Source organism: Mus musculus, chromosome 3, assembly GCF_000001635.26.
Source record: "Mus musculus strain C57BL/6J chromosome 3, GRCm38.p6 C57BL/6J".
Classification (NCBI taxonomy): domain Eukaryota; kingdom Metazoa; phylum Chordata; class Mammalia; order Rodentia; family Muridae; genus Mus; species Mus musculus.
The window spans coordinates 79,729,530-79,740,863 of NC_000069.6; the positions used below are offsets into that span (position 1 = coordinate 79,729,530).

The 11,334-nt window shown below is 40.4% G+C and overlaps 1 protein-coding gene across 4 annotated transcripts in view; it reads right to left on the reverse strand.

Annotated features, from left to right (window-relative positions):
* Rxfp1 (relaxin/insulin-like family peptide receptor 1) overlaps nt 1-8,422 on the reverse strand; it is a 96,352-nt gene extending 87,930 nt beyond the window's left edge. For all 4 annotated transcript variants that reach the window (XM_030252661.1, XM_006501629.2, XM_030252662.1 and 1 more), the window contains exon 1: nt 8,217-8,422. Coding sequence is in view for 2 of the 4 variants with exons in the window: in XM_006501629.2 (XP_006501692.1) it covers nt 8,217-8,265 (49 nt within the window). In the remaining 2 variants the exon portion in view is untranslated. The remainder of the gene's footprint in view (nt 1-8,216) is intronic.
* Nucleotides 8,423-11,334: the final 2,912 nt, after the last annotated feature.

The window sequence follows — 11,334 nt, forward strand, 5'->3', positions numbered from 1 at the left end:
TTCATTCATCCATTCTTATCTCTTCAGGGTTTTGTGTGTGTGTGTGTGTGTGTGTGTGTGTGTGTGTGTGTGTGTGTGACTACGTTATAGCTAAACATAGGGGGATGTAATAAGGATGGCATCTGGCACTGGTCTATCTCTCTCTTCATGCTTTAGTAAGTCAAGTTTGTGTCTATTTGAATTTCTCTATTATTGATTAAGGGAACAATAAGACTCTCTAATTCTTTTTGTGTGTGCATGCACCTCTTCCTACTTACTAAATACTGAGAGTAATTTCGGACCTGCTCTACATGTCAGCACAAAAACTAAGCAGATACCCAAGAGCCGCTCAGAAGTAGAGAGTGCATCTTTCCACATTAAAGTGGATTTGGTGACCAAATGCTACTACATTGCTCTGGCCAGGACTGCGGTGAATTCAGCTGTCCGGAATATTGTTGAAACCAAAAATGAAATCAATCTCTTTTTCACAGACTTAAATTGGGCTGTTAGCTTACAAGGTCAGGGGTAAGAACTACAGTCAGAAGAGCAGAAATAAAAAAATAAATTTAACTGAGCCACTGGCAACTTCTTTGGACCTTAACACAAAGAGGAGAGATTAGGAGAAGCTGGCAGAAAGCATGCCTGATCCACATCATCTTCCTAAGTTTGAAATGTGTGAGAAAGTAGAAATATTTATATACCACCAGGCCATTTGCAATTTCTAACAAATTAGCCACAACTGGGAAAGTAAAAATGCCCAGCCAATCTTCTGGACCATTCAAAATGCACCAAGCATTAACAGTCCACTTTGGGAAAACACATTAAAGCATTCACAGCCAAGAAGCCATAACAAATAAAATAGCAGCAATGAATGAGAAGAGAATGTGACAGAAAGGCAAAGGGCCAGGATTTGTGAGGGGACATGGGGACAGAGATTTGTGCTCAGTGCCTGAAGCGAGTGCTTGATGCACCGAGAACTTGATCAGCTGCTTTCATTAACATATCAAATATATGTGGCCTGGATGGAAACTCTCAGGAAATCACTACATGACAGCTTATTTGATCTAAGTAGATCAAGACATGTACAGTTTTTTATTAAGATCTGTAAGCTCATATTCATTTTTATCCCATAACATTTTAATTTCAAACCCATGAAGTCAAGTTTATCTGTTTATATGGGTGAAGCTACAGAAACCTGAAGGATAATAGCTTCCTTATATGTTTAGGAAAGATGGTGGAACCAACTTAGCCCCAATGTTTATGAATTCTGATAACGTGTATGTGTGTATGTGAGTGTGTGTGGGGTATGTGTGTATATATGTCTGTGAGGATGTGTGTGTGTATTTTGTGTGTGTGTGTGTAGCTGTAGGTATGTGTCACACAACTCTTCTGTGAATTTTGAATGTATGAGATGAGCAGGTTTTGGAATCAACTGAGGAAAACACATCACTGTGGATACTTTGTTAGGAGTCACAGCAAGACTAAAGAAAACAGTGACAAGTTGAGACAGAGAGGAGAAGCCAACACTACAGGAACAAGAAGACATGTCTGATCCTTTTAACACCCATAATCTGGGCTTCCTGGAGGTGGCAAAGGAAAAGTACAAGCACACGCAACAGCCAGCAGAGTCCATGTTGGGGAGAAACGAGGAGGGACAGAACTCACAGAAGAAACAAAGTGGAGGAGGCTAGAAAGTAGCCTGGGATAACAGCTAGGTTTTCAAGTGCCCATTTTATCCCAAAGCTTGTATCTCAAGTGCAATGACAGTCTTACCCTGTATAATGAATAAGAAGTCAGGTGCCTCTGAATGCATAGTCGACTACCACTGTAGGATTAACAATGTAGCAAGCCATGGCTTGTTAAAACCTGAGGTGGCTTTCCAGCACAATGATGGCTCATTACATGCTCCTCAAGCACTTTTACTCTGTATAAAAGAGAAAGCACATTACCTACCTCTGCAAACAGGGCTGGAAAGGCAACTAGAGGACCAGAGTGGGTTTACGGTGATGCTGTGAATCAGCAGTACCTCTGTTGTCCTAACTGTGTGGTACCAGAACAAGTGGGAGGGCAGGAGGTGGCATTCTTTCTGCAGGAAGGAAGGCCCTGGGAGAACTGGGATACACGGGAGAACTGGGATACACGGGAGCTCAGTGCGCATGCAACTACTGAAACTGGGAAAACTAGTGACTCGGGGAATTGGAGAACAGAGCTGCCATTTCCATCAAAGGTCTGACTGTAAATATGGCACTGGGGAGGTTGAACCAGAGCCTTTCTCATTGGCTGTGAGAAAGGTTTGAAGTGTTTCTTTACCAGGCAGGTGCAAGACGAGTGACTACATTAGGGTAGCCTATTGGCTAAGTCTTAACATTTGAGGCTAGGATTTAATAACTTCAGTCTATATTATTTCTATTTTTAGGCAATATTCTGCCCTTTTGTTATTTCCTGTCCTTTATGGGCCGTGTATGCAACTGGAGAGCCATGTTTAGAAGTGAGCCAAGATAATGAAGAGAAAAAGCCTTAACCCCTTTCTGTGTCAGAGATGAGTGTTATCCTCTGAAAGCATTCTCTTTCTGCCCATCTCAAAGAAGCTTTACTTTTATAAAACTGAAATTAAAAAAAAAATTACTTATGAAATCGCCTAAGGTTCACTTGAGATTTAGGCTCCAGACAGCAAGGAAGGAATCCTCACATTATTTCTTCTTAAGTGAATCAAATGAGAGTCCAGGGAAAAGATGATTAGGAGACCTCCATGTAACAAGATGCTATAATCAGCAAAATTGTTCATAGCTATGCAGACTCTCAGTTCAAGTGCCCACACATTCTCTAACGAACCCATCTAATCACTTTAAATGCTGACTACCTTTAAAAAACAGCAAATCTCACCTCTGAAGAATGGGCCAGAGCCTCTGCTGCCCCTTTCTGTAGTTAATCATGAGGGTGACTTTTGGCTTTCACTGGGCACCCTGACTAAAGGTGTATGTGCAACTGAATTTGGGAACAGGCTGGGGCCAGAGTTCTACACTGTTGCATGAATACTGCCTTTCCTGAGATAGGATTTGGGGAGTCCTGGAGAACCATGTGGGGAGACAGGCAGGAAGGGACAGGTGCCACAGCCAGAGGTTGGGGCGCTGCATGGCCCCAGACAGCCAGTGAGAGAGTTCTGCAAGCCCTCTTCTCAATGATGAGCTCTCAGGAGGTTTTTAATTATTTCCAGAAGATATATTCATTATTATAGAAATGTGAGGAAACGAGGGACTTCAGTTAACTCAGATAAATATTGAACCAATTATGAAATGAAATCCATTTCACGATAGACACAATACTATAGAACATAACAATTTAACAAGAAAATATCATTTTTTAACACAAAGGAGAGAAGAGAATGCTTTATATTGTCCTCTTCTTGTTACTTGATTGTGTGTGTGTGTGTGTGTGTGTGTGTGTGTGTGTGTGTGTGTGTATGATGTTGGAGATCAAAACCTAAATCTTAAGTTTGTATAACTTGCTGTTGTCTATGAGCAAAGAAGAAAAGGGATTCCTGGTGTCAAGGGTGGATTCTGGGTGTTCAGATCAGGGCAGTTCCTGGAGCTGGAAACAGGAAGAGGAAGAGATGGCTTTGGATCTCTCTACATCAGGAAAGAGATGGGGCTCCCAGGGCTGTGGAGCCAGTGAGGGAGGGCATAGCCAGGGAGGAAGGAGGGACGAGGGAGTTGACACAGGAATTAAGTTAATGTTGACAGGTACTTGCTGTATGGTCAAAAACAAGTTGTTGATATATGTATCCTAATCCATTCGTTACTGGTATGCATTAATTGGTATATAGAGCCTCGCACCCATCTGGAAGAAGAGATGTGTGGTCACTGAGGGTGAACTGGCCTGACCTTATCCTACGTGGTAGAAAACCTGGATTTCTGGCTTTGAGATCCTGGGCAGCTCAGGTTCTGAAGTGGGCACTACCTAATATGTGTGACACTTGTGATCAAGTGAGCCAGATCAGGGTGTCTGAAAAGTACCTTTCCATTCTAAGATACTGTTATTTTGGAAGCATTAGAACCAAGTCACACTTTGCTGGAAGAGTGTTGTTAAGGAGACAGACTTGGATTCAGGTCTCTTTTGCAACACTTTTTAGAAAGTAGAGCCAAGGATGTATTGGAGAGAATCCCACATTTTCTGTTTTCTACTTTAAGGTAGGACTGGACATCTCATAAGTAATGGGGGAACATGAGATGTTTGTGGACATTTAACATGACTCCTTGTTCATGGAAAGCACACAGCAACTGGAAAAAATAAAAACTATTACCACAAAGCTAAAAATTAAGTTGTTGAAATGCTAATAACCTTTTTTTAAAAAAAAGAAAAGAAAAGAAAAGAAAGCTGGGCAGTGGTGGCACATGCCTTTAATCCCAGCACTCGGGAGGCAGAGGCAGGCGGATTTCTGAGTTCGAGGCCAGCCTGGTCTACAAAGTGAGTTCCAGGACAGCCAGGGCTATACAGAGAAACCCTGACTCTCGAAAAACAAACAAACAAAAAACAAACAAAAAAAAAATAAAAAGAAAGAAAAAAAGAAAAAGAAAAGAAAGAGAAAATGAAAAAGAAATAAAAGAAGGAAAAGAGCAAAGTTAACTGAACTACCCACCGACAGGCACGTTAGTCGAACAAGTTTGTTTCTTGTGTGAGATTATGCTTGAGTGCCTACTCACTTCACAGACACAATTTGTTACCCTTTCTTCAGATGGTAATGTATTTATACAGATTTATTAATTTTTTTATCTGGTTGAAACTTAAAAATCTGAGTCCAACTTCAGAGTAGGAATAGTTCAAACCTTAGCAAACCAACCTTCACAAAATTGACTTAGAACATCTTATATCCTGTAGTCTGTGTGCATTGGTAAATTTATTCTCCCAAATTTGGACATGGGTAAATATGTCCATGCGTGTCTGTTTTAATGTCTTCATCAAGGTTGTGTGGCTTTTGTGTGATGTCTGTCTTTAGACTGTAGACTGACAAGGACTTTGGAAAATACCACTTAGAGAGAAGGTAAGAAGTTACATTGAGCAGGGGATGGCTCTAGGGCAAAGACCAGGCAGTCCTCTGCTAAGGCTCCATGGGGTTCGGCAGCTTGAGCTCTCAGCATCTGAGCTAATCCTTTAGAAATTCTGAAGTGGATCAGCCTTGTTTCTGAGGACCTCTACTTCCCTCTCTTGTTTTCCTCCTACCTAAAGTATTACATAAAAATGCTTATTTTGCTTGAGATATTATTTAATAAGTAAAAAAAAAATCTCTGAAAAGGACTTATGACACAACACATTCTGAGGATGTTTTTAAAACGTGTTAATTCTGAAATAACCATAGACTGACAGGAACTTGGGAAAATACCACAGTGGGGTCCCCGGCCCTTGCCCAGCTTCCTCTGACGGCATAACCTTACATAACTAGATTAGTATTAAACTACAGATTAGCTTTGGTGTCTTATGACTCATGGCTATGGGTAGAGGAGTGAAGGATAAAAGACCAGGTCTTCAGGCCCACATCATCTTTGGTGTGTCACTGAATGGCAATTCTGGGTTAAGGCTCTGCTGTGGCCACTCTGTCCCTTCAGAGCAAGGCTGGAGCTGCAGTTACACTTTATCCTATGCCTGTGCTTTCTGGAATTCACTTGTGTTTTGGGCTAACACATGACTAATAGCCCTACGTCTATAAGGAATTTTGCTGTTTTCAAGGCCCAGTTATTTGTGCCACCCCTGCTGGGGGTAATCACTGTTCATGGGAAAAAGCATGAATCCAAATCACTCAAATCTTGACATTTATTAGTGTGAGCCCTGTAACAAGGCACATAATATCCTTGGGTCTTGCTGAATTGTTTCTACATGATTGTCATTGTGAAGATTTAATTTTCTTTCCTAGCAAACCCTGAACACATGGGCCCTGGGAAGTAGACAGGATAAACTATTTGGTTCAGATTTTCACAAATTAAGGTTCAATGATGGTAAGTTAACTGCTGAGAATCATGGAACAAGGACTTAGCTCCACATCTGCACATGGTCAGATGGTGTCTTCCTTGATATCACGTCACCTTTCCAAAGTACCAGAGGTCAGGATCAACCCAAAACACCCAAGCACAACACTGCACAACACCACACCACAATATAGTATAGCATAACACAATACAACAACCAAACAAGGCAAACAAAACAAACCCAGCAAATAGAGCATAGAATCCACAGCTCAGGGCAGCACTGGAGGGTGAGCAGCCTGGCCCGATGTGTGGCTGTTGATGGCCTTTGCTGATATCCTTTGCTGTATGCACAGAAACTTAGATAGAGTCGAGTGATGGGCTACAATAAAGGTGGACTGAGCTTATTATGAGTTATTATTTGGTGGATTCTGCAAAAGTTCCCCCCAGTTGCCCAGATATTACAGTAGTCTAGAATTCTACTGCTCATCTCTGTGTTACCAAGTTGCCCTCACCCCAGTGTAAAGCATAGAATGTTAAGAATTTGGAACGTACAACTATGCAACTATTTACACTGTTTTATGTTTTGTTTTGTTTTTGATTTTCTTTTTTAAACCTAAAGAGAACTTCAATGTAAAAGGATGGTTCTGGCATTATCATCATCCTTATCACTTTCAAAGTTTTGATTATGAAAATTTATTGCAGGGCAGTAGTGATGCATGCCTTTAATTCCAGCACTCAGGAGACAGAGTCAGGTAAAACTCTGTGAGTTCAAGGCTAACCTAGCCTATAGAGTGAGTTCTAGGACAGCCAAGGCTACACAAGGAAACCCTTTCTAAAAAAAAAATACATTAAGAAATTAATTTAACACGAGGAATTCTTATAGCCTGGAGCATCTTTGGTATCACATCAGTCAACATTCCTTCTTATCCTGCTCTGAACACTTTTTATATACATCTTAAGTTCTTCCTACTAGATCATCTGTTGTAGAATATTCTTTTGGGTCTCTCAATCTATGCACCTCCTTGAGATTGAATAGGAAATGTTGAAATTGATCATTAATTTCAAAGAGCTTTTGCTGCAAATGTCAAAAGCTCAGGTATAGCTCGTGTGTGTGTGTGTGTGTGTGTGTGTGTGTGTATTTATAGCCCTGATACCTTAAATACTGAATTATAATTAGAAAGACCCAGTCTTTTATTATGATTTGCAGTTTGAGATTTTCTTACTTTAGATAAAGTATGAATGTCACAGTTAAGATTGAGATATAGAAAATTAGGAGCCGAATAGTCTCAGGGATTCTGGGTTATTTCTCTAGTTTTGAAATTGTCTCAATCTTTAACTATTTAGTTGTACTGTGGTCAGAGGGAAAAAGAAAAAAAATCATCAAAATAGATGCTATCAGAATTAAGAGATTCAAGATGGACTGTGACCCTGAGAAATTCAGTAGAATATCTCAGTATAAACACCATGTTTGTAGAATTTGAGAGAGAGAATATAAACATGCTTGTGTTTTAAATTTGATGACACTCACAACCCCCCTTCCCCTGCAATCCTAATGTATTAAAGAGACTTAGAAACTTTCATTCTGATCTGGGGTAGGATTATTTCATTGTTATAACAAGCATACATGTTTTCTTAACTCAGAGAGACAATTTAATGATGTATAATGTATAACAACCCTTCCCCTTAAATTTTAAATAAGATTAAAAAAAAACCATGGCTTAATATACAAAGGAAATTTGCCATTATAATAAAAGTAAAATGACTTTTTATTTTCTTGAGTCCCTGTGCTTTACATTTCTTCATGCTTTCCCTTGCTTTTCTTTCAAGGAACAAGGCAAAAACCTGGCAAAAGAGTTACATGGCTACATCTCTGTGTGGATGTCCACCCAGACAGCACCTCACAGGATGGTAATGTGCTTCAACCACATCGAAATAAACAAACAAATATTAGGACCACTCTGGGGTAGAGCAACGGGCATAGTCTTTGCACAGAACTTACAGACTCTCTTTAAATATTAAATTTTATCAGTGATAAAAGTTGTCTGTAATAAAGCATAGGCTTATAAAATATGTTAGTTTTGCTTAACTTTTGACTATGACAAAATATTCCAGTACAAATATCAGAAATATCCTAAGAAGAGTGATTCTAAAGTGAGTTTGCAATTTTTATCAGAGCATGCATTTTAGGTTAAAAGCATGAATGTAAGGAATGAACATTTGTACTTGAGACTATTTCACAAAGCACTAAGGCACATAAAATTAGACACCGAACATACTCACAATATTTTCCAATAATGAAGATGCAGAAGAAGAATGGACCAGATGTCATTTCCTTCTTTCTGAGCAACTGATTAATGAAAGATAAAACGTGGTCTTGGATGAGATGAGTCGCGCACAGCTCACAGTGGTTGTGCTATTTCTGTCTGCAGTCTTAGCAGCTATAAGGCAGCTCTCTCTCTCTCTCTCTCTCTCTCTCTCTCTCTCTCTCTCTCTCTCTCTCTCTGTGTCCCTCCCTCATTCCCTCCCTTCCTTTATCCCTCTCTGCCCCTCCCTCTTTCCTCTCTTGAGTCCCTTCTATCTTTCTACACACACACACACACACACACACACACACACACACACACGGGGAGAGAGAAAGAGAGAAAGGAAGAGAGGGAGAAAGAGAGAGAGAGAGAGAAAGAGAGAGAGAGGTGGTGAGGAAAGTTTCTGAGAGCACATAGGCTCTGTTTACACTAAACATTTTGTTTCTATGCTCTGACAAAGCCTTCACATACATATATGGACATTGACCACGATGTTAGAAAGAACTTGACCTGAGGTAAATCCCAAGCATGGTAACATTTTACCCCCTCTATGAATGCTTTTGTGGCACAGCTATAAAGGAGGGATTAAGGTGTGATTGCAGTGGCATTTTAAATCTGTTTGGAAAGTTGAGCATTAGATATGGCTCAAACAAAAAAACATAAAAACCACATAAAAAATCCTTTTATACTCCTAGATTTTACTTTAGTAGAGACCTTGATATACTGTGGCTGAACACTAAAGTCTTCCTGAGTCCAAATCTTAGGGATTCTGACACTTTGGGGCTGGCACCTGTTATCTGAACCTGGTTTTCAGGAATAAGATTCCTGTTCAGCAGGATGGCTCTGGGGCTCCACACAGGGCACACTGGATGTGTGGCACAGGCCCTAGTGCACAGCAGGTAACTACCAAATGGCAGCCACTCATGTGACAAGCTTCAATCTGGCTGGCATGGGATGAAGAAAGTATATGAATTCAAACCACACTTCTACGAGCAACATTTTGCCTTAGCCAGAGTATACAATTCTTATTTTTGACTTAGTAGTGTATTTATAGAATTATGGTCATCACAGTCACATAAGGCTTTGAAAGGGGATGGAGAAAGGAGGGGGAGAGGAAATGTCAGCTAAGGTAGAATGTGCATGAAGCTGCTTGGGAACCCATGATCTTGAACCCCAATACAAAATATAATAAGTGTGGATTTTGGAACACATGTTATATATAACAATTGGGAGGGTGGGTGGGTGCATATATTACCAGCCAAAGACTTAAGCAGGGATGAGAGCAGTGGGTAAGGGGACGGAGGGATAAGGGCCGTGTTAACCAAATTAAGAGTATATGAAGAACGCTTAAGAAACCCACTATATTAGTTTGAAAATGAATTTAAAAGTATAACCAAAATCCCGGCAGTGGTGGCACATGCCTTTAAGCCCAGCACTCAGCAGGAAAAGGCATGTGGATCTCTGAGTTTGAGGCCAGCCTGGTCTAGGGAGGGAGTTCCAGGATATATCTATCCTGGAGTTTAAACAGAGAAAACACACAGACATAAAAATGCTTTCCCCAGAGGACATGAGTTTTAAATGAAAACCTGTGTTACCCAAGGCACAGGTTATCTCCCTATAAATTATTGGTCAGGAAAACCCAGAGGCACTCAAAAAAGTATAGGTTATTGCCATTGCTCTTGTAACTAGATGGTAAGACTCTTGCTTGAAGACACCCACACTTTGGTTGTCGTACCTAGAAAGACAGATCTTTCTGACCAAGAAACATTTATTTCTTATAACAGCAACAGCTGTGAAGGCTATTGGGGGAGAAAAGGCATAAATAGTTTTATCCAGAACCCTGTCTGTGGCAATACTGACCTGCCAGACACGATGTGCCCATTGATGCAATGGTGGCAAGACTATTTATGAGAATAATCACCCACTCTCTGATTGTTTTGAAATCTGTTACACAGAAGGGAACTCATACCTGGTAGACTCAGTCAAAACTCATGGTCATAATTCTCTTTCTATGAAATAAATTACTTCTACAGGAGAGAAAAGACAATTAAAGTGACTTTTTGGCCACTATTTACAGATAGGCTTCACATATTAAAGTCGGTGAAACAAATTCTTTTAGAGTCTATTCTCTTTAGACATTGGAAAAGGCTCCTTGGGTGCAAAATTGCCTGGAGTGGAGAATTACTGTATTTTGGTTGTATATTCTATTAAATAATGTTTAGACATTGTTTTGTTTTTGAGGCAGGGTTTTTCTGTGTAGCTTTAGCTGTCTTCGCTTTAGCTTCACTCTGTAAAGCAGGCTGTCTCTGAACCTGGAATTCTGCCTGCCTCTGCCTCTCATGTTCTGGATTTAAAGGTGTGTGCCACCACTGCCTGGCTAGACTTGTTTTTAAATGTCTGATTATTGACATCAAATTAATTTCACATAGACTTTGGATTAAAGTGAATTTTCTTGTTTTGCAATTGAAGACAGACAGACAGACACACACACACACACACACACACACACACACACACACACATTGAAAAACAAAACTGAAAAGAGATGGAGTAGATTCTTCCTCCTTTTTGTGCCCATGCTGGTTGACTATAAACATACTTGAGTGGTATGGAAGGATCCTTGGTGCCAGAGCCTCTGCATGGCTAAGCGTTGTCCTGGTTTTCCATCCAGATTTGGTGCTGATTTAGGCTAATAGAGCTGTGTCCTTTCTTATCTTGGGGATTTTTATGAAGCCTATAGAAGCACTGTGAGTAATAGCAAAGCCCTCTGCTTGAAAATTACAACCCAGGGAGTCAAGTCAGGAAGGCATTTTGGCCAGTCACACTGCCATCTGTTAGATCTGTGAGACTGCATGACCTTTTCATCCCTTCTCACCTAAAAGCCATCACCAGTTTGTCATTACCGTGTTCAACAGTAGAGATAGCCATTTTGTTAATGCTTTTTGATTGTAGACCTGAGTTTTCCCAAGGCCAGAAGCTCACAAGAGCAGAGAGCCCATAGTTCACTAGCCACAAATGAAGAACGTTAAGTACACCCCAAGGACAAAAGAAGCAATCTGTCAAGCTGCTCGTCCCGTGGTTCCAGTTCTATCACA